A 22,594-nucleotide genomic window follows, 5' to 3' on the forward strand; every position below is an offset into this window, starting at 1 on the left:
AAGTCAGGTACTTTAAAAGAGGAGGTGCTGCCTGTTACCCCTCAGTTGCTGGGAATCTCTTTGCTGTGTTACAGGGTTGAAGTTCCCTATACTTTATTCACATACTCCCAGCCTGTTGTTTTCTCCTCTACCTGATTTCTCTCTGCCCTCACTCCCAGTCTCACTCTCACCATTAATACTGAGTGCTTGAGAGCCTAAAATAGCCAGGATATTGAGGATAACCTTCTGGGCAGGTGGTTGAGATAGAAAAGATCCAGACTAGAAATGGTAGCCTGGAAGCAGAATGAGTAAGACTGGACACCAGGTTTCCAGTATCTGGCATGCTTTGTTTGCCCCTGCATTCCTAATGGAAACTACAGTGCTAGACACAAATACACATTTTTTGAAAGAATGTAGGGGCAAAGGAATATGTGGAGCGAGGTTAAAATTGAGCAAAGGAAGTGAAAATAATTTGTTTGTGTTACCCAGCTATCCCTCAACTCTGTTTGCCTTAACCTAGATAACCAAAGCAGGCCTGTCCTTGATGGCAGCTGTCAGAGACCTATTTCATCACCACCACCATGAGTGATACCATGCATTATACTTACTCCTTGTGATGCCATTATGCAGTAAATATTATAGGCCCTTTTCATCGATAAAATTCAGAGAGGTTAAGCGACTTGTCTGAGGTCACACAATAAGTCTCAGAGCCAGGACTGGAACCCAGTTCTGTCTAATTCCAGTATTATCTGGAACAAAGTTGATAGTGAAAGTGGATAAAACACAAAATTTTCAAGAAATATTTGAACAGACCTTACACTAATTATAAAGGAAATACCAGATAATGTGCCAGATACTGGAATAATTCCATTATCTCATTTAATTATCGTTATGGTCCTATGAAATGTAAATACTATTACCACCATTGAGAAAATAGATTTAGCAAGAAGATTAAGTTATATTTCAAGTCATACAAAAAGTGGTAGGCCAGGATTTGAACAGAGATTTTCTGACTCCAGATCCCCAGCTCCAAAGCCATGTGAACCTCCCTTCACATGATAAAGGGAGATAAGTAGAAGCTGTGGGCCTCCCCAGTCACATAGTAGGTAAGTAAAGAAAAGTAGAAGCTGTGGGCCTCCCCAGTCACATAGTAGCTACAGGGAGTTCATGGTCCCCACCTCCTTCATTCATGTGGGATCACCCTTAGCTAGCATGGGAGACAAACTTAATAGATGACAAGCACATAGATGTTTCTTTTGATGGCAGAGTTTCAACTTGAGGAATATATAGATTCCCAGTTTCTGTCATTTTAGTCTAATTTTTTGGGAAAATCGCCACTCATTTTTATTTCTAGGAAGCCCTAAAAATGTCTGTTTTACCATAGAGTTCTTAGACCCAAGTATGTAAATGTTTGTAACCATGGAAGCTAGGTAATTTTGGCTTCAATCAAAAATTGTAGTCTTGATATATAAAATAGTAACTTTCAAAAATTCTATGAATAAGCTCACTTTGACAGCAGCATTAATATCCTTTCCTCACTGTTTAAGCTTGACTTTTCATTGTGGTAACAACGTCCATTAAATTTCCATGGTCTGTAATTACAGTTATAAATCTTATGTCCTGCTGACATTACAGGCCAAATTTAAGTAGTCACTATTTAAAAACAACAATAACAACAACAACAACAGTATTTTTCAATTATTTGAATTACAAAATGCTCTTTTAAACATTTCAAAGAGTACAAAAGTGATTAAAATAAAATGAACCATCTTCCTTTCCCTCCCTTCTTTAACTGCTATAACGATGATTATATCCTAAATCCTTCTATATTTTTTCTTTGCTTTGAGATGCCACATTTCCACATATTTAACAAAAGGAGATAATAATTATGTATATTGTTCTGTAATACACTTTTCTTGATTAACTAGACATCTGGACAGCTTTCCATATCAACACATTCAGATCTATCTTAATTGTTTTAATAGCTGTACAGAAATTCATAATACAAATGTATAATTATCATCCATTGATAAACATACAAGATGTTTCTATGTGTGTTTTTTTTTTTTGCTATTAAAGCAATGCTACAATGCATATATTAGAACATATATTTTATATATTGTCAGATAGATTTCTAAAAATGAGACTTCTGGGGTTAAAACTCTTAATTTTTATGAGTCTGCTAGATAAAGAATGGTATCTGACTGCTGGGTCAGAGACTATGTACATTTTACATTTTCATTAAAATTGCCATAATATTTTCCCAGAAAAACTAGTAGTTCCAAATGACAGACACTTAAAAAATTTAAGCTTAAAAAAAAAAGTTTATTAAAACATATTAGGTAGCTTCAGTGGAAACACCACTATTATCACCTCTTACAGCTTGGCTCTGATCACACTGGGAATGGGATGCCAGAAGGTCAGTCACAGACTTCCAGAAGAGCCATCACCTTTGCCAAGTTTGTCAAATGCTGAGAAAAGCATATTAAAGTTTGCTGTTGTGATGATGATTCCTACTAAGTTTTCCTTGTTTTCAAAGTGGTTTTTACCTCATATAATTTAAGCTATACTCTTTGTCACATAGTTGTTTCTGATTATTAATTTGTCTTTGTAGCTTTTATCTTTTTTCATAATAAAAGATTCTTAAGATTTATTTTATATATTAGTTTGCTTCTCTTGATTTTTTAGTTTGCATTTGCCTTATATATACTCTTGGCCAAATTTTTAATTTTTATTTATTTCTTGTCTCATTCTATTAGTTTTCCTTGATAAGAATGTTCAAGCTACTCATTTTTATTGCAATAAGTTGTATTTTATTATGCTATATTAATATTATTTTATGATTACTTTTCTGTTTTTCAATTTCTGTTTTGTTTTTTTTCCTTTTTTATACTGGGATGCACTAATTGCAATTTTAAAATATCCCACTTCTGGCCAGGCATGGTGGTTCACGCCTGTAATCCCAGCACTTTGGGAGGCCAATGTGGGTGGATCACCTGAGGTAGGAGTTCAAGACCAGCCTGGACAACATGGCAAAATCTAGTTTCTACTAAAAATACAAAAAAAAAAAAAATTAGCTGGGTATGGTGGTGGGCACCTATAGTCCCAGCTACTCAGGAGGCTGAGGCAGGAGAATTGTTTGAACCTAGGAGGCAGAGGTTACAGTGAACTGAGACTGTGCCATTGCACTCCAGCCTAGGTGACAAGAGTGAGACTCTGTCTCAAAAAAAAAAAAAAAATCCCATTTATCATGAATAATGTACAAGTTTTACTATTCTTATTTTATTTCTCCTTATTTTCATAGTTATTTAAGTATATATTTCCATATTGGCAGAATGGAATTCTATACATAATATGGAAACTCTGTTCTTCATCAAATGTTTCACTATCTTGTTGTAACACTTTCCTTATGCCTCTCCAATTAAACAGTTTTGGAAATGTTTTTATCCTGCTTATCTCTCTCTGTCGCTACTCCCATCCCCAACTCTTACATGTTAATTATTTAGAATTTAATTCCAGGATTTTATTAAATGTACCTTTAACATATTTGCTTACTATCACCATTTTTTTCCAAATCGATACTGCCTCTCATACATTATAACTCATCTAGAACTAACTATACATTTATAAAAACCATTGCTTACCAACATTTTTGGCCCTGTCTCCTGCCATTTTGAGGTCTTTGTACTGTTTAAATTTTTATTTCATTGCAGGAATGTCCTTAAGTAATTTTTTCTGAAAGGGTATTGAGATGTTATACTTTTAAGCTCAATGCTTTTTTTTCGCCTTTACATTTACATGCTATATTGGATAAGCATAAGATCCTTGAGTCAGGGCCTTTTTCTTTAGGAACTTTGTTGTTGCTTCACTTTGTAGTTATGTTTCAATAATTTTGTGTTGTTTCACAGTTTTACTGTGATAGTTTGATGTTATGTTGATTCTCTTTCCTTCTCTGTATAAAAGGTTATGTCACCAGAATCTTGTTTCATTACTTTGGATGGGACCTAAAAGACCCTCTCAATCTGAAAATCTATGCTGTTTGTTACCACAGAGCAGTTTTCTTTTGTTATTTCTTTGATTGTTACTTTTCTATTTATTCCTTTTTAGCTTTCTAAAATGCCATGATTTGTATATTCGGGTCACAGATCTGAGATCTGTGAATTTGCTGTTCATGTCTCATCTTTTTGTAAATGGTTTCCATTTCTCTAAGTTTTTCTTCTCTGTTGTGAGATAATATTTGTATTTGTTTTGTCCAGAATATTAATTTAGTTCTATTCAGTGACTATTCTTTGGTTTTGCTGTTGAATTTTTAAATTCAGAAATAGTGTGATTTTCTTTCAGATTTTTTTTTCTGTGACCTAATTGCATCTTCTTAAGGGGTCATATGATATTTTGTTGTTGTTGTAGTACTTGTCTGTCTCTTCTATTAGTTCTGCTTCAATAGGAGCCACCTATTCTTGCTCTTTCAGCTGAATCCTTTTAAAGAGGTTGTAATTTTTGTTTGCCTACTCTTACCCATACAGATCAGTCTATCATTTTCTCTTGAGAGTGTTAAACTAACAGATGGTGGAAGGTAAAGTTGGAGATTTTGGTGAAATGTCTTGGCAGCTAGCTGAACTGGAAAGCTGGCCTGTCTTTGCTGAGGCATGGATGGCAGGGCTGTTCTCAGACCTCCTGAGGAGAGGAAAGGCTGTACTTTTATAAACCCTATAGTTCACATCAAAGGCTGCCAGCATCATTTTAATGGAGACACATTTTAAGGGACAGTAAACTACAGGTGGGAAGAGGAATTATGTCTCCTGTTGAGAGGGATCTCTTTACTATGCAGATAGGCCCCCCTCAGGTAGATGAGAAACCTTTGGTCTTGCAAAAGACTACTAGAAATGCAAACCTTCACTTGGACCTGGATCACTTGGGACCTATGAGATGCAAATAATGATACCAGAACCTACTTTTTTATTCTCTGAAGAATTCAAGTGTTCATATTTACCAGTGGCATCCTTGATTCCCCAGTAGCAAACCACTCTTCTAGCTGAGCTGCCGCAACAAGTTACTGGAAGGAAGAAGAGCTGATGACCATGCTCGCAGGCCATTGTAAATCCCAGTTTCTGAATTTTATGTCAAAATAAGGCTGAGGAATTTTCTTTATTATCAGTTGAGTAATTGAAGAGAAAGGATCATCAAAATGAGTTGGGATATTGGTGTAAAAAAGATGCATGTGTAAAAATCGTATTGTGAAAATTTACTTACAGAGTATGAAATATTGCATTTGTCCATTACAGAAAGAATTTTTTTTCCAATAAGAAAGTTTTGACAGACATTCAGAAAGTAACTTAAAAATTCTAAACCATTGTGCTTTCATATTTCTCACTTAAAATAAATTTAATGTGTTAAACATCTTACCTCCTGATTCTGACTCAACCTTGGCAGATATAATGGCTTGCATATAGAAGGTCTAAAGTCAATTTTCTACCAGAAATATGAAGTCAGATCAGTCACCTGGGTGTGTTCAGAAAGTGGGGATGCCAGTGGTTGGCTTGACAACTAGGCAGGTGCAACCTTCTTGCCACAGGGCAGTTCTCGGAAACATCACTAGGTAAAATAATGCTCTTTTTTTTTTTTTTTTAAAGATGGGCTTTCACCATGATGGCCAGGCTGGTCTTGAACTCCTGACCTCAGGTGATCCACCCACCTCGGCCTCCCAAAGTGCTAGGATTACAGGAGTGAGCCACTGTGCCTGGCCTAAAATGATGCTCTTTTAATCCTCAAAGACCTCCCCTTTGCATTTGATTTTATTTACAGATAGCCTTGGATACCAGTTACTGGACTTTCATTAATCACGTCTTCATCTGGGGAAGCGTTGCCATTTATTTCTCCATTTTATTTGCAATGCACAGTAATGGCATCTTTGGCATCTTCCCAAACCAGTTTCCATTTGTAGGTAAGTGAGTCATGTTGATTAGTAGGGCCTAGTGTCATGCTACTGTTTACTTGTCTTATGATTTATTTTTTTGTGTTGGGTAGAGCTGGGGATGATTAGTGATCATTTGTCCAGAAATTGATTCAGCCAGGCATCTGAAGGCTTCTGGGCTTAAAACTTGCTCTAAAAGCTCACTCAGTTTCTGCTGTCTCTACTAGATGCAGAAGAATCACTGATAGTAGCTTACAGGTTCTTTACAGTTTGCATGTAGTAGGCTGTCTCTTTGCAAATGAGAGGCATGGCACATACATTAGGGTGACCTGAAGACCTGTCAAATGTTCATATATGGTAGAGAGAAGAAAAAGAAATACTAGACTCCCCCTTTATGCCACATTGTCACCAACATCTGCCAAAATTCACCCATAGAACTTATTTGCATTTAGATAATAATGAAACTATGTATAATTTAGAGCCTTCTGAAAATTCCGGGACATTAATCCATAAGTGGCACGAGGAATAGGCTTTGTAGTTAGACATTCAGGGTTCAAGCACCAGCTCCACCACCTAGCAAGCTCTGTAACTTTGAGGTAGTTTCTTCTTTCCATGTAAGAATATATAGGAATAAACAAACTCCTTTTCTCCTGTACTCTCAGTCAGCCATCAACATAAAAGACTTCTGTGACCTCTAGTCACCAAGAAGTGGGGATTTCTTCCCACCAATAACCAATAAAGTGTTTCTGTAGAGAACCCTAGCTTGATGTTCTCTGATTCAATTCCAACAATATCTACTTGGAGATAGTGTCAGATCCCACAGGTTGAGGACTAGGTTCCTCACGACTGCCCACACATTTCTAATGCCACTAGCAAGCCACAGGATGTTTTACCTGTACTTCTGAGCAGCTGGCTACAAATTGGGGTTCCCACAACCCCCTCCTTGGGTTTGATTAATTTCTAGAGTGGCTCACAGAACTCAGGGAGACACATTTACTGTTTTATTATAAAGAATATTACAAAGGATACAGATAAAGAGAAGCATAGAGCTAGTGTGGGGGAAGGGGTGCACAGCTTCTATGCCCTTTGCAGTCCTCCCACCCTCCAGGAACCTCTACATGTTCAGCTGTCTGGGAACTCTTTGAACCCTGTTCTTTAAGGCTCTTATGGAGGCATTATTATATAAGCAAGATTGATAAAGTCATTGGCCGTTGGTGATCAATTTAACCTTTAGTCTCTCTCCTCTTCCAGGAGAGTAGAGGCTGGGCTGAAAGTCCCAATCGTCTCATCCGCCTTAGTCTTTCTGATGATCAGCCCTCATCCTGAAGGTACTTAGGGTCTTCCAGCCAACAGTCAACTGATTAACATACAAAAACACACTTACCACTTTAAGGATTTCAGGGAGTTTTTTAAGTGTTCGCCAGAAAACAGAGAGAAAGACCAAACATACAGCTCACAATATTATACTACGCATTAATGTCTTCACTTATAAACTGAGGCTCTTATTAAGCCTAAATTTTCATAGAAAATTTATGAGGATTAAAGGAAACAATACATATAAATCACTTAGTATGTATCTTGGCACATAGTACTTTTTAAATAAATGTTAATTGTGGTGATGGTTATTATTATTATTCATGAAAATGAGGCTTGATTCCTGTTTGGGAACATTGCAGAGGAATTTAAACATCAGATAAGCAGCAAAGGACTCCCTAAAATCTCTTAGAACCTTGAGATTCTATTATTCTACAAAGAGTATACCTCTGGTCTGTGTATAGAGTATACTATGATTGCACTCCACATTTCAAAATGATTCCCAACAAAGGCCACTGAGCTTTATAAAAGAAAGCTATTAATATACTTTCTCAGAGGTTTTGAAATCTCTAGTGTATGTGAAATAAGCTGCTAAGAGTGAAGTTTCCGAGTTCATCTAAACAAACTGGAAAAGAGAAATGTGTAGTGACCAACACATTCTTGAACTTAATCAGGCAAGAATGAGATTTGTATCCACTAATTGAGGAAGTACATTCTTAGACTGATGCATATAGAAAGCAAAATAAGACCACAAGGACCAAAATAGAATTATTATAAGGTTACAAATTTACATTGATGCAAAGGCACCTGAAATTGTATTTAATTCCATTTAAATTCACACATGCACTTAAAAATGTTCCTCAACTTCTGCCTTTGCCTACATGTAAATGGAAATCATTAAGTTGCACCACTCTTACTTAATATGTACTGGTAATACTTTGTTTACCAAAAGATTCCAACTATGTAGAGACATGTTGGATATGAGTAAGAATAAGCATATTAGGAAAGAAAGACACTAAAACTATTTTTGTTTTATTTTTTTAAGATCATTTGCCAAATTGAAAAGTTCAGTGCATTGACTAGAACATTTCAAGTCCTAAGAGAGTATTGTAATGCATAACGAGATTAGAATGCCTCGACTGGAGAAAGTAATTTGTGTGGGGACCACTCTTTCCAGCTAGGCACATGCCATTTCAGTAATTAATTACTGAACTCCAATGAAATTTTTTAAAAGTTAGATCAACATTGGGGTTTCAGAAAAGAATTTCTTTTTCCTTACTAGCTAGCAGCAAACAGGAATGTGGTTTCAAAGTGAAGTTTGTTTTCCCATCTATGCCGGAGGGTACCAAGCTTCAAGGAGCTCAAAGAGACATTTAATTTATTGAGTCAAGTTTGTTTCTGCCCATGGCTGAAGGCAGCTGGAATCAGCTGCTCTTGGGTAGGCAGATTCTACCCTTCAAAGCCAGAAAAAGCAGACATACCATTCAGTAGCCAAGCCCTCATACCCAAAGCCCATTTGAATGGTGGTAACATTTCAACACTGGGATAGGGGACCTGGATAATTGGAGGTATGATGCTAAATCTCTAGAAAATGAAGAAGGACACAAGTTTCTTTTGGTGATATAAGCAGGTTTGGCATCTTCCCATGAAGCTTGTCTGCCTGCCTCACTGACCCTTATTGCCTTGTTCAAACTCACATTGGGGTATGTGAGGTGTGAGTAAAAAGTAAGGAAACTGGCCGCAGGCTTGGAAATGAGTTTCACTGTCCCATTGCCCTAGTGTGTTGGATGGATACATCAACAGTCTCCTGGTGAGGGCATGCTGTTTTCACAAACCCAGGAGCCTTCCTGATTTTGGAACTTTGAGTACCTCATAACCAAATGACATTAAACAGATAACAAGTCCCTCTGAGGCAGGTTTTCTGAAGCCATTGCCTGGAATTTACAAGGCTGGTTCTGCAGTAGATAAAGCTTTCCTTTTATGATATAGCCAATCAGTGCAATCATTATTTGAGATCTGGAATGTTTTTTGTGTAGTTTTGATATGATAGTTTTATTTCAAGAGTCCATAAACGTAAAGGGTACATGTGCCTTTTAAAAATAATGACTGCCTTGTAAGCATGGGTTCTTGATGCTGGAAGAGAGAATTGGGTTCCATGAGTGATACTGGACTGAGCCTGGGTGAGAGAATGCTTGGCTCAGGCTGGTAATCTTGAAGTGGTAAGGCCAGTAAGCAGTTCCTGAGGGTGATCTTAGCACTTCTGCCTTCTTATCATTGTGGTGACATTAGGTGATCCAAATTTCACCATTTCAAGAAAGACTGTTCCTATAAAGGAACAAAGAACCTATTTATTAATAATTCAGTCCTACTTATAACTACAGTGTATATTTTCTTTAATGACAGGTAATGCACGACATTCCCTGTCCCAGAAGTGTATCTGGCTTGTAATTCTCTTAACAACAGTGGCTTCAATTATGCCAGTGGTGGCATTCAGATTTTTGAAGGTGGATTTATACCCAACCCTGAGTGATCAGGTATGTCGCAGTGCTGATGAATTCTTGAAGTCTTTGGCTCTTGAAATGGTGTCGTTTTCTGCCTGATTGGAAGCTCAGAGATGGGCTAATGAAATTGTCACAAGCAAAAACCTACTGGTACATGAGATCACATCAGGATAGATGGGACTGCCCACAAACTGAGTGTACTAGTCCTTAGTGCCAATGAAGAGAGAAGCATTAATACTAAATGTGATGGGGAGTCATAAATTAAAAGTTAAGCTGGGTATTTTTAAAAGCTAACTTTTAAAAAGAAGCTCACAGGCATCATTTTTGGATAATTTTTCCATGGGAAAGGCATGTTATAGGAAAAGATTGATTCGAGAGTAAGTACCGACACAATAAAAAGGTGACAAACATGGCATGAGTCAAAGGGGCTTAACATTTTTGTAGAAATCTAGCAGCAGATTCAGAAACATGAGTGAGATATTACCTTTTTCTGAACAGATTAAGAAGGGTAAGAGATACACAATGGGTAGATTAGAAATATAACTTGGAAGGAAAATAGGAAGAACAGGTTATAGAAATTCCTTAATTGGAAAATTAACAGAATATATTTCAGAATTTCATGGGAGGGAGGAGTATAAGTAGACAATGTCAAGTTAGGTCCGGGCTAACGATCAGGACTAGGTTAGGTTGACCTAATGTGATCTAAGTAAGACAATGTCAAGTTAGGTCGGCACTAACCTGACCTAGTGTGAAAAGGAGAAAGAAAGGGAGATAAACATTCCTAGCCATATAATGAGAAGAGGGAGCAAGCTGCTATGGTGACTGGGACCAGGCCAGTGATGCTGAGAGAGACTGAGGTATATATATGTGTGTGTATATATATATATATATTTTAATCATGATGTCTCTGACATTTTGGGACCAAAGTGTAAAAATATTTCTTCTGGAAAAATTCAGAGTCCCTTGTCATATGTGTCCTCTCTATTTGCATCTCCAAGCTCATTCTGATATAAACCCAGAAAATAGTGGATGAGTTAAGGAAGAAAGGGTGTGCTCGTTTTTTCTGTAAGTCCGATTGTGATGTTCTGCTTGATGGCTTTCTCCTGACACAAAAGTCAGAATCCAAGTGATTTTCCAAACCAGAGAACAGCGTCGCTTACAACAAACCTTAGGTCTTTTTTCCCTTAGCTTTACAGGAAAATGAAAGAGTTGTTGGAAACCTACTCAGATAATCTGGAACATTTAGAAAGGCCATACAAACCTAAAATAAATCAAAACCCTGGAAATCTGATGATACGTTGAGCTACCACAAGAGTTGAATATTTCTGACTCATTTTGTAAATTTTCTTCTAGTCCAGTTATTGACGACTGTTCAATACAGAGAACCTCTAAAAGAGAGGGAAAAGGCTGCTTTTTGAAGAATGAAGTTATAAATGATTATGCTGACTTTGGGTGGTAAATGTGAGAAAATCTTTCTATACAAAAGTATCTCTTATACATCGAAGAGATATGAGAGACAATAATGAAATTTGTCTGATATTTCTTAATTACTGAATAGTTTCTTGATAGAAATGAAAATGAACCAGTGCCCAGTGTCATCTTTTGGGTGGAAAATTTCTTAGTTTTTAGGTTTAAAACTTCCTTTTGCATTGTTGTTTTTACTAAAAAATAAAAGGCTTTCACTTTACAAAGTGGTCCAGGGCCTGGAGTCTGTCATTTGGATGCATCATCTCACTTTGGGTCTGTTTCTCTCCAGATCCGCCAGTGGCAGAAGGCTCAAAAGAAGGCAAGACCTCTAAAAAGCCGAAGGCCTCAGACCCGCCGGTCAAGCTCAAGAAGGTCTGGATATGCTTTTGCTCACCAAGAGGGCTATGGAGAGCTTATCACATCTGGAAAAAATATGCGAGCTAAAAATCCACCCCGAACATCAGGGCTGGAAAAGACACATTATAATAGCACTAGCTGGATTGAAAATTTATGTAAGAAAACCACAGACACAGTGAGCAGCATTAGCCAGGATAAAACAGTGAAACTATGAGTCAAGATGAATTTAAACCACATAGTTATCTTTTCACTTCAGGTGGAGCTGAAATTCCACTGGCTCCAGAGTTTGGGATTTGAGGCTAGAGGTGGGGCAGGCAGATTGCCTCACTTAACTTAAATCTGCGGCAGACAGCTGCCAGTGCCCATCAAACAGCAGCGTACGCAATGGAAAACCAGGCCAGTAGTCACTGTCTAGTTTGTGATTTGGTGGACGAAACACTCACTGTTACAAGTACAGATGTTTTTAAAAAATCAACCTAGATACCAGTTGTCCTAAACTGTAGAATCTTACTTATGGAGAAAAACTTGCAAAGCTGCGTATACATTGAGTGGATCCTCAGGTGGGTAAAAGGGTACATTTTAAAGGTATATATCCAAGCTGAAAAGCATGCCTATTGACAGATAAACATGTATATGTAAGATCTGCCTTTCCCAAGGTATACTTTTAAGATTTAGAGGTAGGCCGGGCACGGTGGCTCAAGCCTGTAATCCCAGCACTTTGGGAGGCCGAGGCAGGTGGATCACGAGGTCAAGAGATCGAGACCATCCTGGTCAACATGGTGAAACCCCGTCTCTACTAAAAATACAAAAAATTAGCTGGGCATGGTGGCACGTGCCTGTAATCCTAGCTACTCAGGAGGCTGAGGCAGGAGAATTGCCTGAACCCAGGAGGCAGAGGTTGCGGTGAGCTGAGATCGCGCCATTGCACTCCAGCCTGGGTAACAAGAGCGAAACTCTGTCTCAAAAAAAAAAAAAAAAAAAAAAAAAAAAGATTTAGAGGTACTATGGTGCTTTCAGACTGGGTTGCATGTCACTCTTTAGTCTGGATATCTACCAGTCTGTTCAGCTAGAACAACGAATGGCTTTCATCCCTGAAGATACCAAAGTTGTGTTTGTGTTTCTCTTTTTTCTACCAGTCTAGGGACAAAGAAGACTGAACGTCTTTGCAGCAGGATAGGCTGGTAATTTGATCAAATTTATTCAAAAAGCTCTCAGACTGTGTCATGTAGGGACATGCTCATGAAATATCAAAGAGGCTCACCACTAAGTATTCTAAATACTTTTCAATGGCTTTTCTAACAAGCTCAGTAGTAATTTGCTGAGCATCATCCAAACCATTAAAAGAATCAGCGAAACACTGGAATTTCACACTTTAATGATAATATTACATATAGTCTATGGGCAAATGTTTTCAACATTTCCAATTTTTAAAGTTTCAGAATTGAAGCCAAACAAATTAATAAATAATTGTTTTAATTAGTATTTAAAAACTCAGGTTTGGATCATTTAAAGTTAGTTGCTTTTGATACTCAGATGTTGTGTTTATAAGTCAAACATGTAATAGACATATGTAGGTAAGGTTGATATTTCTGGAGATGTTTCAGCTCCAATTTTCAGTCCACATATGAATCACCAGTGGATTTCCTATAAAGTGATTCAAGCATATTTGTGTGAAAACCTCAGCTCTGTCACTTCTTCCCTGTATAAACTTGAGCAATAATGTGCCTTCTCTGAGACTCAGTTTCTTCCTCTGTAAAATGAGGACATGCTACCTACCTCACATGGTTGTTTGATGATTGTCAAAGCACAAATTCTGAAATTATTAAAAATGTAATTCTTTCATAAACAGGTGAATTAAGTTCCAGTTAACTCAACATCAGTATAACAGAGCAGTTGGAAGAAAATATGAAAAAACTGGAATTTCATCAGTGGGGAAGGCTTTGATAAAATGAAATTGCCAGTAAGATATAAAACTGGTTAGTATCCTACAGGGAAATAAAATGATAACCTAGAAGCTACATTTCTCTACCAGAAAGCAAAAATAAAGCATCATGTCTTAATGGTTTTCTACAAATCAACTTCTAACTCTAGAGTCCTTAATCTGGTCCCTACTAAATTGTTGGACAGATAAAGTTACATTTCCTAAGAGAGTTAGGTGACACTTGATGAGTAAGGAGGTAATGTGATATTTATAGGTCACAATTTTTTAAAACCTAAATTTCCAAGTCTGGGATAATTTTTTCTAAATGGGATCAAATGACATATGTGTAAAAGAGTCAAATGCAGTCCCTTACCATAGCAACTGCCTATGGACATTCCCTTTCCCCTACATGCCTGACTACACTTAACCAGATGTTTTCAGTGTCTAATTTGTCATTAGTTTCACCATGTTTGCTCACTTTTGTAATATTTTTGCAATATTTGAAAACTTTCAGTAAATGTTTTGGCACTGTTGGTATTTGATGTTTTATCTCTTCTTCATGGGAAATTCACTGGGGAGATTTTTGTTACATTAGTCCACTGATTTTTTCCCCTCCTTTACATGCTGAGGAAAATGTACTCATTCTTAGAATCTGACTCTAGAGTAAAATGAAACAACTGGACCTATGTGTAAGGGATAGGAAGGATTAGAAATGGTCTAATTTTGCAAATCCAGTTTAAATTAAAGAAGGCTGTTTATAAACAAATAGTGTGGATAATTGTGAGAGAAACACATTATCAGCTTACGTTGGCCCCATGAGATCCAAATAAACTCACACACCCATTGCAAGGTCATTCAATTACAAGTGCCAGGGATTATTTTGAACATGAAGATGAAAAGTCTGAGGGATGAGTAGTGATAGTGAAGGCACTGGGGAATAATAAAATTTTAATTTTTACATAAATGTTATCAAATTATTTGTAAAGAAAAACTATTTTTTTCTAGATTCAAGATTTGAGCTGATAATTTTGAGTTTTTAAAATCTCAGCCCAAGTTTTGAGCTATTACAGGCAATTGCAAATTGTGTTTCCCTGATTTAGTTCTGCTATCTTTGGCTCTCTCCTCTGCCTCCAGATGTATATACCTATGGAGGAAAGAAAGAGAGAGACAGAGGAAGAAAGTAAGACAGATAAAGCAAGAGAGAGAAAAAAGTAATGGAGGAAAGGATGGAGGAAGGAGAAAAGAGTTTTCAGTTATATGTTTTTTGAGATAATGTGACTCTGAAAAATAAATCCCTCAAAGAAAAATATGGATTGTATTTGACCCTTGAATAGTAAAATTTCCTTCACATCTTGTGTGAGAACAAGAAAACCTCACCAGAGTTGGGGGCCAGGAGCTCTGGCTTCTTGTCACAGTGATGGTGCTGATTTGTGTGAGCTACCACCTGACTTCTTCAGGCCTTGGTGTCCTCATCCATTGATAGAGAAATTGGGATAGGATGTTCTTAAAGACCTTTTCTCATTTGCACAGTTTGTGAGCTGTTCTTGCCAGTTTTGTCTGTTTGTATATGCAGTTGTCTTTGTTAGAGAGAGAGAGAGGTTGATCAATCGATAGATAGGGGGGAGAGAGAGAAAGAGAGAGAGAGAGAGAGAGAGAAAGAGAGAGAGAGAGAGAGAGAAGAAACTGAATTGGATGTCCTCTTGAGGGCAGGGCCTGGCTCTTTAGTCTTCTGTAACTGGTTTGTATTTCTCTAGAGTAGCCCCTGATGCACTGGTGTCTCTGGTTTTTCTCTCAGCTCACCATAGAGGTGCTAAACCTTGTGGTGGCATTTTACCCGGGTCAATTGAATGCTTAGTTTCTTGCTAAAGATTCATGAAGAAGTCTTTACACCCTTCTTTCCTCTATCATCATTTTGAGTATCAAAAAAGTATACAGATGTGAAAATAAGATACTCATGTCCAGTTAAGAACAGGATCATTTAAAAGTCCTCCCTACCTTGAATCTGGGTTTAGAGGAGATTCTTTGAGCCTCTTTTCTCTTGGGATCTAAGTTTAAGCAACGGAGCTTAAACAATTTTCTTCGCAGTTATAGAGCACTTTGCAGTTTGTGGAAACTGTATCGTGTTGGTGCAGATTTAAAGTGTGCAGATTTAGGGAAGAAGTGCAAACGGCTGTAAAACTGTTCAGAAATACATGTTTCAGATGTTCTTTTAACTTTCAGTGCAAATAAGAAAAATCTCTTCCCTTCCTTTCTTTCCTTCAGCGTTTAGTGACGTTAGGTAGGTGTGGAAGGCAGACAACGGAAATAAAAGTATCTCAAACAATTTATAAACAGTCACTAGGAAATCTAATCAGAAAAGCTGTACTCCTGATTTTTATGGTAAGAAATTGGATTACTCTGTTAGTGTGTGCATGAAACGCCTCAAGATTGATATGATCTAATTATCTCAGTTATACGACTTAATTATTATTTTATATTACAAAGAGTAGGCCCAAAGTTAAGAGTGGAAGAATCCAGGAATAATGATGACTTACAGACTTTGTGATGGGATTTTGCAGGCCATGGGTCAGATAACCATGTGGGGGTCACAATTTTTCCAATTTTTACATTAACATCTGGTATTAAATGTCTGCAGTTTGCTCTACTGCGTCACATCTCATTCCTCGGTGAGGAATCATAAGCTTTTGCAATTCTCTAACCTAAGCCTTTAGCTGAACTGCCTGGAAGCTAGAAGTAAATGGCCCACGCATTACCAAATGCTTATTGCAAAAGATTTGGAGGGCCTTGCTGGGCTAATCTGTAGTTTGGTGCTATGACTTAACCCTATCTGTCCTTGAATTTCAAAACTTCCTGGCAGGTCTATTCCTGTAACTGGTGCAGAATGCAAATCAGCTTGGAGCTGCATACATAACATCCAGATTTCAAGAAATGATAATGATTAGTTGGCCAGAAATCTCTGGCTATCTCAATTCAGATTCCCATAAGGCTTATAAGGGGCAAGTTAAAATTTTTCATAAACTACAACTCTCAACTTACACAGAAAATTCTTACTGGAGCAGGATGCGTGGAGAGATGAGAAATAAAGTAATGTTTGAGAAGAAATCTAGTTGTTTTACCCCTTGTTATAAATGTTTCTATACTCCTTGCCGCCTTCTAGGTAACTGTGAGTAATGATTAGAAGGCCTTTTTGATAGTTGATAGTATTTCTTCTCATCCCCTTCCTGTCTCTGCTCACTTTGTTGTACTGTAGAGGTATATAAGTATGAGATAATGCACAAAGATTGGACAGAAATTATACTGATCCTAAAACATCCTCAGAAAAGGGTTTGAATAAAATTCCTCTTACTGAATTTCTTGAGATGATGTCACTTACATTAAATGAACATTGAAAAAGAATAAATTAAGTTGGGATTATATTAGTGACTGGGAGGAGATATTAAGCTTATTTAACAATCAGTTTGACAGGGACATTAAGAATGAACATGGGCCATCAATGACCATTGCAGCTGGCACTCTGACCTGTTTAGAATACAAGATAAGTCACATTGGAAACTATACCTATTTTTCTTTACAAGGTACCTATTTGGTCTAAACTAGATAAAAACAATAAGATTTTTTTTTAACCCAAATAACCCACAAAATATTATAGGGCAGGTCAAAATATTTTCCTGGTATTATTTTGCTATGGTAAGTAATAGTTTTCTGAAGCTACAAGATGATGTGTTTTGAACAACAGGAATAGTTTCTAACTGCATAATATTATTGACAAAATATCTTTAGGTATTGTCAATAGTTTTTTTGTCTGAATACTGACATTTTTTATTCAAATATTTTTTAAAAAATATATTTTACAAATTAAATAGTTGTGGTTCATAAGTTTGGGTTAAATTTTTAGGGGTAGACAAGATTACCGGAATTATCTTTTTGATTGATAGGCAGGACTTTGCTTTATGGTTCCATTTCTTCCTCAACATTCTCATGTATGGTTCACACATAGCTTACATCTGTTAGACATCTCAGATGAAATGTGCTAACAAATTTAGTTCTACTGGATGAAATTTAAAATTAACAAGTAAATCAATCGCTTAATAGAGCACTGAGTGTGGAGAGGCCACCGTACAAGATAAATAAGAAACAGTTTCTTTGACTTGTCCTTGGAGAGGTCCTAATCCAGTAACTTTCAATGATGGATTATACATACCACAGTTCATGGAATCTAAAATGCCACTTTGTAAATGATGCACCGTTAATTTATGTACCACTTGAAAACCAGAAGAATATTGCCACTTAGATTTGCAAAGATGCCATTGGATGTAAGATTTATTTCTAATTTCAGAGATATTAAATTATGAAATCTGGTAAGTACTGGATTGCAGGAAGTTGAAAACTGATGAAAAAATAAAGATAGTTCATGACAACTACTTTTTGAAGATGCTTGAAGGGAATAATAGTTTTAATACCTACTAGGGGATGAAGAATTTTTTTTTTTTTAAATGTGAACACAATGAGTTCTTTTTGCAGGCCAAGGGAAAGCAGAGCCTGGAGGGGCAGGAACAGACTGGGTACTCTCTCAGGGAAATGTTTCAGAGGGCTTCTTCAGAGACCATTCACAATGCCAAGACAATGAGGATGCTGCTGCCCTTTGCCTGGGCAGATGTGTTCCCTGAGAAGCCCACAGAGAGGATAAATAATGTCTGGACCAGCTCCCCAGGATCCCACAGGACTTGCCCAGTGTTGAGAGAGCACCACTTTCTTCTTAGAACCAAGTCTATGGTGTTTCTTGGATTTAATTGGTATCATTCTGTTAAGTTAATCAGTTTACCTGTATCTTATATTCTGCTGTAGTATCCTCACGAAAAAGAATGAGAAAGCTACTAATTGATTCATTTATTTTATAGAGCAATGCAGTGCAGTGTGGTGATTTTGAGTCTGGGCTCTGGGGCTCAGTCTGGGCTTAGCATTCAGATGGGAATAGTAATCTTTCCTACCAGAGATGGCTTCTGTGATGATCACATGAGATGTTTGTTGCAAAACACTGCTGTATGCCTGGCTCATAGAAAAAGATGAATAAGTATAAGCTGTTTTTACAAGAAGAGCAACCACAGGTTTGTACCCCAGAGGGCTGCATTTCACTTGTTCCAGGGAGACTAAACAGGTCTTTGTTTTGAAAATTTTGGCTTAGGGAGGCTAGATAGAGACTCATATTTAGAGACAAGAAGGATTCTGGGTGTTCAAGAGAAGCCTCAGTGATTGATTGCTGGAAAGATCTGGATTTCTCAAACCTGAGGGATAAAGGGTAGTACATTATAATGAACAGCAGAAATCCTAATTCCACTTGCCCCACCCCAAACCCCATTTTTAGTACCCTAAGAGGTCGCAGGTGGTGGGACATCTGGATGTCTGGGGTGTGATCAGTAAGTCCCAAGGCCTTAAAAGCAATGACTTCTTTATTGGTCCATTCTCAGACTGCTGTAAAGAACTACCTGAGACTGGATGATTTATAAAGAAAAGTTTAATGGACTCACAGTTCCACAGGCTGTACAGGACGCATCACTGTAAGTTTCTCAGGAAACTTACAAACATGGCAGAAGGCAAAGGGGAAACAACCACTTCTTCACATGGTGGCAGGAGAAAGAGAATGAGTGAGAGGGGAAGTGCCCACTTTTAATCCATCAGATCTGAGAACTCACTATCATGAGAACAGCATGGAGAAAATCTGCCCCCACCATCCAGTCACCTCTCACCAGGTCCCTTCCCCAACATTGGAAATTACAATCCAACATGAGATTTGGGTGGGGACACAGAACCAAACCATATCTGCTTCCGTCCCCAGTAGCTTATCCTCTCACTAGCAGAGTAGGAAGGGTGACTGTGTTCTGACATGGAAAGCCAGATGTCAACAGTGGCAACACAGGGGCCCTGAAAATAATGACACATATTAGGGACTCTACTAGGCCATTCTTGCACTTCTATAAAGAAATACCCGAGACTGGGTAATTTATAAGAAAAGAGAATTAATTGGCCCATTGTTCTGCAGGCTGTACAGGAAGCATGCCAGCATCTGCTTCTGGGGAGGCCTCAGGAAACTTCCAGTCATGGCGGAGGTGAAGTGGGAGCAGGCACGTTACATGGGGAAAGCAGGAGTAAGGAAGAGTGAGTGGGGAAGATGCCACACACTTTGAACAACCAGATTTCCTGTGAATTTATCACCGAGGGGATGGCCTAAACTATTCATGAAAGGTCCACCTCCATGACCTCCCACCAGGCCCCCCCTCCAACACTGAGGATCACATTTCAACTTTGGATTTTCACAGGGACAAATATCCCAACTGTATCAGCACTAAGGACCAAGCACTTCTCTGTTTCTTGGGACTAGGTAAAACGTGAAATTTTTATAAGCTCCAAGGAGATGGGATGGAGAGACTGGAGGTTCAGAGCCAGTCTAATTTGAAAAGAAAAGGTGAAATAATTTGATATTTCTTACATCTCATTTCTGTAGAACAAACTCACCCATTTTGCAATTCTTTCACTTGATATTTTGTGTAATAGTCATGGTCATCAGCTCATTCTGAGTAGGAGTACTAATGAAGTATGTGTGTCTGTCAAGTCCAGACTGCCTCATACAGCTCTTGTGCACTCCACCCTTTATCTCCCCTTCATCTTCACCCCACAGTTCTTCCTCCTGTTCCCCACACTGTAGTGTTGTTTCTTAATTCATCCACTCAATAGGCTAAAATGCAGGATATCAGGCCCAGGCCCCTAACGGCTATTGTAGACTGGATACACATTCTTATCAACTCCCATTACCATGGGCTTTTTCTCTGATCCTCTGGTAAGTGGCCTGGGACCTTCTCTAAAACAGCATCATAAATCAGCCAGATTTGGGGAGTATCACCACAAAATAAGAAAGTAGATGAACAGAGTACCTTCTCCACATCCTTATCCGGAGTGGCTCAAAGAGGAACTATGCTCCTCTGCATATCTTGATGTTTGACATAGGATTGTAAGGCAAGTGATCTGTCTTTGGTAGCCTCCTTAGCCCCAATCTCATCTTATTACCTAACACGCCCTTCACCATCTACGTTACTTTTCTAATTCTGCCTCAGTTACCCTTTAAAATTGTTCCAGGTGATTCTCCTGCTTTCGCACAGGAGACCATGTACATACTTTAAACTTGATGTAGGAACTTCCTTCAGAATAAGCCTGCAGATGGCATTCAGCGCAAATGTTCCCAATGATGCGGTGCAGTGCTCATGAGCTCAAGAAAACCAACTCCCTTATCAAACAGCCCCATTGATGAGTAATCTCCTCCTCCTTTTGGCCTGAAGTCTGTTTCCCCATCATCAGCATGCATTGTTTGCTTTTGCCCTTGCAAAAGAGACTAAATAAGTGTCTCTCATGTGAGAGCTCCTCAAATATTTGAAAATAGTTGTTCTGTCCTTTCTTTGAGTTAAATAGCAGCTTTTGTTGATTGTCTGTAGTCTAGACAGTGTGAGTTGGAATAGTTCCTGACCTCAAAAACGTTTTGATCTTCCTTGGGGACCTCGTTTAGATTTGGGAAGGAGTACCTTGAGGCTGAAAAAATATGGAAAGATAGAAACTGAGGAAAAGGTGGTGGTGGGAGAATAGTTCCCAAAGAATGGCAAACCGACATCAAGATAGTCAAGAGGATTTCTCTAACACCACTGCTTAGTGTGGGATGGTCCCGAGTGTCCTTGGCATAAAAGAATTGATGAGAACAAAATCCAGCAACAAAACAAAAAAAAAATTCTTATAGTAAAAGGAGGGACTTGAGCATTATGGGGAGTTATGAAAGGGGAATATTTGAGAGAAAGTCATGGGACAGATTGAGTTGTAGGAGAAAAGTGAAACGGCATTTACACTCTGTATAGTTTGACCTCCTAGGAGAAGGAGGGAAAGGAAAAGGAAGGGATATGGCTGTCACTTTAGAAAGTCCATTGGTTCCCTGTGGGACTGTTAGCAAATATTTCTTCTCTAAGGGCATTTCCCCACCTGGAAAATGGGGATCATCAGATGTTCCTTGAAGGATTGTGAGGATTACTGAGTGCTGGGTATTATGCTAAGCCTCATAATAATTAGCTAATTCAATGCAATTTTCACAGCAACCCAGTGAGGTAGGCACCATTATTTCCCCCATTTTAAAGTGAAAGAATCAAACCCTAGGGAAGTTAAGTAACTTTCTCAGAGATGTATAATGGAAGAGCTGGGATTCAAACCCCAGGAATGGCTTATGCTCTTAACCCAATGCTATCTCTCATTGACACTTAGGTCATAAATTCCATCTTTTTTTTTTTTTTAATTTCAACTTTTATTTTAGATTCAGGTGGTACATGTACAGATTTGTTACATGAGTATATTGTATGATGCTGAGGTTGGGGATATGAATGATACGGTCATCCAGCAAGTGAGCACAGTACCCCATAGTTAGTTTTTCAACACTTGCTTCCTTCCCCTAATAGTTCTCAGTGTCTATTTTTGACCATTTTTATGTCCATAAGTACCCAGTATCTAGCTCCTACATATAAAGGAGAAAATGAGGAATTTGGTTGTCTGTTCCTGCATTAATTTGCTTAGGATAATGGCCTCCAGTTGCATCCATGTTGCTGCAAAGAACATAATTTTCTTTCTTTTTATGGCTATGTTGGATTCCATGGTGTGTATGTACCACATTTTCTTCAGCCAGTCCACCCTTGATTGGCACATAGGTTGATTCCATGTCTTTGCTATTGGGAATAATGCTGTGATAAACATGTAAGTGTGTGTATATTTTTGGTAGAATGATTTATTTTGTGTATATACCCAATAATGGGGTTTCTGAGTTGAATGATAGTTCTAAGTTCTTTGAGAAACCTCCAAAGTGCTTCCACAGTGGCCGAACTAATTTACATTCCCACCAACAGTATAAGTTTATCCTTTTCTCCACAGCCCTGCCAACATTTGTTGTTTTTAGACATTTTAATAATAGCTATTCTGACTGGTGTGTGATGGTATCTCACTGTGGTTTTGATTTGCATTTCTCTTATGATTACTGATGTTGAGAATTTTTTCATGTTTATTGGCCACTTGTCTGTCTTTTGAGAAGTGTCTGTTCATGTCTTTTGCCTACTTTTTAATGAAGGTCCT

General features: G+C 38.0%; 1 protein-coding gene across 9 annotated transcripts in view; it reads left to right on the top strand.

Annotated features, from left to right (window-relative positions):
- The window catches only part of ATP8B4 (ATPase phospholipid transporting 8B4 (putative)), a 302,163-nt gene that overhangs the window by 237,869 nt on the left and 41,700 nt on the right, over positions 1-22,594 (top strand). For 5 of the 9 annotated variants that reach the window (XM_074393619.1, XM_074393620.1, XM_074393621.1 and 2 more), the window contains 3 exons: positions 5,782-5,920; positions 9,608-9,738; positions 11,462-11,743. In XM_074393619.1, coding sequence (XP_074249720.1) covers positions 5,782-5,920; positions 9,608-9,738; positions 11,462-11,743 — 552 coding nt within the window. Of the gene's footprint in view, positions 1-5,781; positions 5,921-9,607; positions 9,739-11,461; positions 21,195-22,594 lie in introns of those variants that run through there. The other 4 variants (XM_074393623.1, XR_012516263.1, XM_074393624.1 and 1 more) reach the window with 4 other exon arrangements.

The sequence above is a fragment of the Saimiri boliviensis genome, chromosome 2 (genome assembly GCF_048565385.1).
Source record: "Saimiri boliviensis isolate mSaiBol1 chromosome 2, mSaiBol1.pri, whole genome shotgun sequence".
Taxonomy (NCBI): domain Eukaryota; kingdom Metazoa; phylum Chordata; class Mammalia; order Primates; family Cebidae; genus Saimiri; species Saimiri boliviensis.